The sequence below is a fragment of the Stegastes partitus genome, unplaced genomic scaffold (assembly GCF_000690725.1).
Source record: "Stegastes partitus isolate 25-593 unplaced genomic scaffold, Stegastes_partitus-1.0.2 Scaffold1506, whole genome shotgun sequence".
NCBI classification, from domain to species: domain Eukaryota; kingdom Metazoa; phylum Chordata; class Actinopteri; family Pomacentridae; genus Stegastes; species Stegastes partitus.
Window position 1 is genome coordinate 222,485 of NW_007579237.1, and position 6,316 is coordinate 228,800.

A 6,316-nucleotide genomic window follows, 5' to 3' on the forward strand; every position below is an offset into this window, starting at 1 on the left:
TCCATCGCTGATGCAGCTTTAGTTTGGTTTCTTTTTCCTGAACTGTCACGTATCTGTTGTACTAAAATGTCCTGAAAACCCAGCTGTCCATCCAGTCCCTCAGCACTACTGTTCTGGTCTTTGTAATTTTACTGTTTTCAGCGGTTTGAAGCTTGCAGCTGATGAACGTGTCAGCGTTTGATGGTAACTGTGAGGCCATGTGGTCATGTTGTCGGCCTGGTTTCTACATTATCCACACATTTACACTGTGTGGTGTAACTGAAGTAGTCACTGCTGGAGTTTGGAGGTGCTTTGATTTCCATTACATGAGTAGAAGAAAGTTGTAGATTCTCCAGATATCCTGTGGTATGTTTGTCCAATGTCCAAGAGCGAATTCGTTGTGGTATTTTTAGTCATGTCCCGACAGATCTATACAGAATAAATAAGTAATTAAGTGCAACGACACTGAAATGGTCTGAACCATTTACCAGTTCAACTTAGTCTTTGGTGTGATAGACGCTAAATATGAAATAAAACAAAAACACAGAGAAATCTAAGCTGTAGTGAGAGCAGGAAGTGGATTTATCCACAAAGCTAAGCTGTAGCTCTGTTTGGGAGTCATCCTCTGAATCGTGTTTGTTTTGTTGTTTTTAACTAATTACTGTTATTATGAACGTTTGATGCACATGAAGCTGTGATGTTGATCAGAGGAAAGGAGGGATGAGGAGATGAAATATAAGTCAGCATGAAAAGAATAAAAGTCTATTAATGAGTATGAAGACTTTTAAGCAAAGAGATTCTTGAGCGTACGAGTTCGCTCTTGACCTTGTGAACAGAAGCTTCTGAATTCAGCCAAACAAGCGACAGAGAGCTTTATTGTCTGATCTGAGGTTAATATTTCTCTTTAACTCTTACATCAGGGAGGAATTAACGCTCAACCTGTAGCATCGGTAACGTTTCTGTCTCGGTTTGTTTCTCCTGCAGGAACTCGTCTCGTCTTCGTCCTGCCTTCATCCTCCAGCCGCCGACGTCAGGGGAATATTTCAATCCCGTCTGATATTCAGGTTAATCTGATTATGAAGATTTCCTCTGAGGCGTCTCTTTGTCAATGACGGCCAAGATGGAGACTCCTTTCTACCACGATGACTCCCCCGCTGTCCCCGGCTTCAACCACATCGCGGAGTACGAGCGTTACCCTGGAAACAAGATGCTGATGAGTAAGAAGGCCATGTCGGTGGCAGGAAGTCATCACTTCCACGGCAGCGGTGCAGCAGGAGGACGTGGGAACCACAACAACCTGGGGCTCGGTGGGAACAGCTCCCTGATGGCATCGGCGGCGGCCTCTGGAGGGCCCTCGGCAGATATGAACCTGCTCAAGCTGGCGTCCCCCGACCTGGAGCACCTGATCATCCAGTCCAACCAGGGATTGGTCACCACGAGCCCGGTGTCCAACTCCGCCAACCCCTTCATCTACCGCGCCCAGGCTACCAACGAGCAAGAAGGGTTCGCCGACGGCTTCGTCAAAGCACTGGCAGACCTCCACAAGCAGAACCAGCTGGTGGGAGGTGGACCCATGTCCCCTTCCTCGTCCTCCGGTGTCTCCCTGCAGGCGTCCTACCAGAGGAACCTGATGTCCGGTGGAGATATGCCCGTCTACACCAACCTCAACAGCTACAACCCGGGCCAGATGCCTTTCCCCGGAGGGCAGATGGCGTACGGCGGAGGCTCAGGTCATGGCGGAGGCCCTCAGCCCCACCCTCGAGGCCTGGATGCCCCTCAAACCGTCCCAGAGGTGCCTCACCCGCCGGGGGACCCCACCTCGCCGCCATCCCTTTCCCCGATCGACCTGGAGACGCAGGAGCGAATCAAAGCAGAGCGCAAGAAGCTCCGCAACCGCATCGCCGCGTCCAAGTGCCGCAAGCGGAAGCTGGAGCGCATCTCGCGGCTGGAGGAGAAGGTGAAGGTCCTGAAGAACCAGAACTCGGACCTGGCCTCCACCGCCGCCATGCTGAGGGAGCAGGTCGCTCAGCTCAAGCAGAAGGTCATGAGTCACGTCACCAACGGCTGCCAGATCGCCGTCGGATCAACGGCCGCCGCCAAGCCCGGAGCAGGAGGCGGCGGCAGCGAGGACTCCAGCTGCTGAGGAGGACGAACACCAGACGGAGACAAGCTGACGGTTTACATTAAGATTTTGGCGTTTTGCTCGTGCTCTCGGCGGGAGCGAGCAGCTTGGTGTCGACGGCACCTCAACAGCACAGATGGATGTTTAACGGTCACCTGACACCACTGTCAATCGTCCAGCCGAAGGGGGCGGGGCTTAGAGGACGCGGGAGACGGGAGGAGGGGCGTTTCCTGGACGTGGACCTACTTTAAATGATTTGGAATTTTGACAGTGAATTTTTTAAGGCAGATTCTGGGACTCGGTGTCCGAGGCGACACGACGCTTTTATTTAACAGGTGGAACTAATTTCCTGCCAGATGTTACTGACTTAGAAACACTCTGCTGTCAGCTGATGCGCTGTATCGGAAACAACAACCTCTGATTTCACTGTTTAAGATAAATTAAATATGTCATAAAGAACATTTCTACAGTGTGATTCAGGAGGATCGCAGTGACAGTACTCCAAAGTAATCAGATTACTAGTGGTTGTTGAGTGAGGATTATAATTTTCTTGTGTTATTACGTTGCAGTTTGTTTAGTAATCTGATTACTCTTTACTCTTCTTTTGCTGTTCGGCTGAATGCGGCTGCTTTAAACATCTTAACTTCGACAGCTCGGCTTTCGCAGTAACAGTGATAAATGCACGTAATCAGATTACTTTCAGCTCTTCACATGGTTGTAACTGAAGCTGTTAACTCGGCCCCTCTGGTGGCTGGACGTTCTTAGAACCGCGTCTTGACGGGAAATTGCTGTTTTTTGGCAGAAACCTTCGTCGTTATTTGGATATTTCTGAATCAAGAACAAGTTTATAACAAAAAAGTGTCTCACGTTTGTTTCTTCTGTTCTCGACACATAAAAAAATGTTGGAGGAGTTTAAACATTTGCTGATTTAAAAAAAAAGAAAAGAAAACAAAACTGATTTTTTGTCTCGTTCAGACGTGTTTTGACAGATTTTTGACTTTTCTGCAGAAAAAATTTTGGACTTTAAAGATGAAAAACGTTCAGATTGTTATTGTGAACGTCGATGGTTTCATATCTGTTTTATTCTCATTAATAATATTGTGCAAATGCGATATGACTGTTCATTATTCTGATGTTGTTCATTTAGTTTTTCTGCGCTGTAAAAAAAAAAAAAGACTGAATTTGGTGTATTTGTTTGGAGGCTCGTTCCTATAAGGACGTTTTTAGAAATAATGCCAGAATCTTGACTTTGCACTACGTGATCCCACCGAGCAGTTCTTCTCTTATTTAGACTTTTTTTTGCATCAGTTTCTCGCTTCTTCTGCAGGTTAAAGACTTTAAACAATCAGAAACGTGAATCTGATGCCGGCTCTGGACAGTGGAAAATGCTTTCAAGTATATTTTTAGGAAAAGATTTTTGCTTGCAAAGCAAATAAATAGTTAAATAATTTTGTGTGCTGTCAGAAGAACTCACCTTTAAGATCCAGTTTCAGATGAAACGACTTGATTTTCATCGTGTACAGAAACGTCAAACTCGGGAAAAGAGACTGAAGTTAACGTTCAATCTGCATCTTGATGTAAATAAAACGTAAAGGCTCCTTGAGGACACCATACAGGTCCTTGTGGATGTCGTGGAAGTCCTTGGTAACACTATGCAGGTCTTTAAGGATGTCGTACAAGTCTTGAGGACACGATACAGGTTTTTGAGAACACCATAAATATGTCATCGAGGTCCCTCTGGATACGATACAGGTCTTTAAGGAAACATGCTTGAGGACACTTGAGTTCCTTGAGGATGTTGTAGAGGTCCTTGAGGGCACAATATAGTCTTTAAGGATGTTGTAGAGGTCCTTGAGGTCCTTAAGAATGTCGTAGAGGTCTTTGAGGACACTATACAGGTTCCTGAGGATGTTTCGTAGGTCCTTGAGGACGCTAAACAACAACATGCTTAAGGATCTGTCAGTGTCCTTGAAGAGCTTTGGAACATTTTTAAGGACCAACATGCTGCAAAGGTCCTTGAGGACCTGGTAGTGGTTCTTGAGGACTTGGTCCCTCAGGATACGATACAAGTCTTTAAGGTGTTTGTAAGCATGCTTGAGGACACTTGAGTTTCTTGAGGATGTTACAGAGGTGCTTGAGGTCCTTAAGAATGTTGTAGAAGTCTGTGAGGACATTATATGGTTCTTGAGGATGTTACGTAGGTCCTTGAGGACAACATGCTTAATGTCCTTGAAGAGCTTTGGAACATTTTTAAGGACCAACATGCTGCAGAGGTCTTTGAGGACCTGATAAAGTTCCAGGTGATGGTGAAGGTCCTCAAGGTTCCTGTGGTCTTTGGGATCCTGAACAGGGTTGTAGAGGCGCTCGGCTGTATTAAGGAGGACCTGAGGGGATGTTCTGAGGTCCTTGAGGATGTTTTAGAGGTCCTTGAGTGAGCAGACTGCTAACGGAGCCTGAACCATCCCTCCTGTTGCCATGGTTACCTGCGGTTTAATATATTTAGAGGTCTGATGTTGAGCTGCAGCTTATCGACCTGAACTCTGGTCCAAGTTTCCACGTGTTTGATTCCAGCAGCTCTGGACTCTCTGCAGCCACGTTGTGTCTCTGGTTGTTGTTTTTGCTCGACTTCTGCCGTCTGTTGTGGGTTTTATGACGTTGTTCAGATTTCTATATGAAACTACGACACGCTGAGCTTCTGCTCTCTCACCAAACCGTCCTGTTGTCGTCCAGCTGATTGATGTTTTCTCACGTTTCCAGGATAATGAACAGTTTCTATTTTAAACTCTGTTTTCTACTGACTTCAGCGTCCGGTCGGAAAAACACGCGACTGCAAAGAAAGAAACGAATCAGAATTTCTACGAGCAACAAAAATGATACGAATGAAGCAGAAAAGAAAAACGTCTTTGTTGCGGTTACGTGTTTCGTTTTTTGTTTGATGATTCAGAAACTTTCAACAACAACAAAAAAAATCCTGTCGGGGAGCAAATATTTATTTTTTGAACTTGAACGAGGCTTTTGACGCCTCTGATGATTCTATTTTTGTACAAATGTATAGAAGTTGTTGTTATTGATATCCTGAGACGTGTGTTTGACCTGTTTGGTTTGTTCGGACACTTCCTGTCTATTTATTATGAAAATCTTCTGTTTACTTCCTTCGCTCTGTTCTGCTGTGTTCACATGTTTGTGTCAATATACCAGTGATGAAATGTTCGCCGCTGCTTCTCTTTCTTCTACATTCACAGTTCAGAGATCGACGTGTGACGCTGAGACGTTTAGTTACCCCAAAGTTTAACCACAACATTTGGCAAAATGTAGATGTAGAGCTGAAACTGGTAGAACTTAGAGGACAGAAGCTTTTGGTTTCATATTGAGAAATTTGGGGATATTGCATCAGACGCTTCCTTATTACGAATCGTTCTAGTTTTGTTTTTACTGTCCGTTGAGGTTTCCATCTGAAACCATCAGGTTCCTTCTGCACGGTAGTAAAAATACGTTTCAGCTCAATATGACAAATACTTTCCAAGATATTTGCCGTTGACACACTTTCAGCAACACTTTCAGGAATACCAGTGAGAATTTCAGGTTTTTATCTTTAATAGTTCCTCAGATGTTGTTGTTCAAACAGAATCAGATTTCAACGTGAGGAAAAAACCTGCTGATGGGGAATTTAAAAAACAACATATCTTGGAAAGTATCTGATAAATGAGGCTAAAATTGGACAAACATCTTTATAAATATCTATATTTTATGCTATGAAAGTCGAGACGGTGGAGCAGAAGCTGTTGATGGTTCAACCCAACGGCCGGCCATGAAATCACGACGATGTTGCTAAACCCTCCATTTTTATTTTTATTAGGGTCCAAGCACCCAAAAGGGTGCGAAGACCCTCTTGGAACTGCTCAGATTATTATTATTATTCGTGCCAAAGACATGCGTTTTTGAGGCCCTAAACATACTCGAAAACTCACCAAAATTGCCATGTACATCAGACCCGGTGAAAAATTTTATAATTTGGAAGAACAATACACACCTCAATAGAAAAACTACTCCACAGCGCCACCTTCTAAATTGTCAAAAGCACATTTGGCCTAGAGCTACGCAATTTTGTAGGCATATAGAGCAGGTCAGGACGAATAAAAAAGTCAGACTGGGCCAAGTTGTAAAATGCAACACGGCTCAACGGCGCCCCCTACAATATTTCAACAGATTCCCATT

The 6,316-nt window shown here is 44.7% G+C and overlaps 1 protein-coding gene and 1 long non-coding RNA gene across 2 annotated transcripts; both read left to right on the top strand.

The window, feature by feature from the left end:
* Positions 1-1,054: 1,054 nt before the first annotated feature.
* june (JunE proto-oncogene, AP-1 transcription factor subunit) lies at positions 1,055-3,066 on the top strand. The gene has a single exon (XM_008300175.1). The coding sequence runs from the start codon at positions 1,088-1,090 to the stop codon at positions 2,120-2,122; it is 1,035 nt and encodes a 344-aa protein (XP_008298397.1). The 5' UTR covers positions 1,055-1,087; the 3' UTR covers positions 2,123-3,066.
* A 642-nt stretch (positions 3,067-3,708) lies between these two features.
* Positions 3,709-5,311, top strand: LOC103370975 (uncharacterized). The gene is made up of 2 exons (XR_520914.1): positions 3,709-3,907; positions 3,949-5,311. It is a non-coding gene; the product is annotated as an uncharacterized LOC103370975 (long non-coding RNA).
* Positions 5,312-6,316: the final 1,005 nt, after the last annotated feature.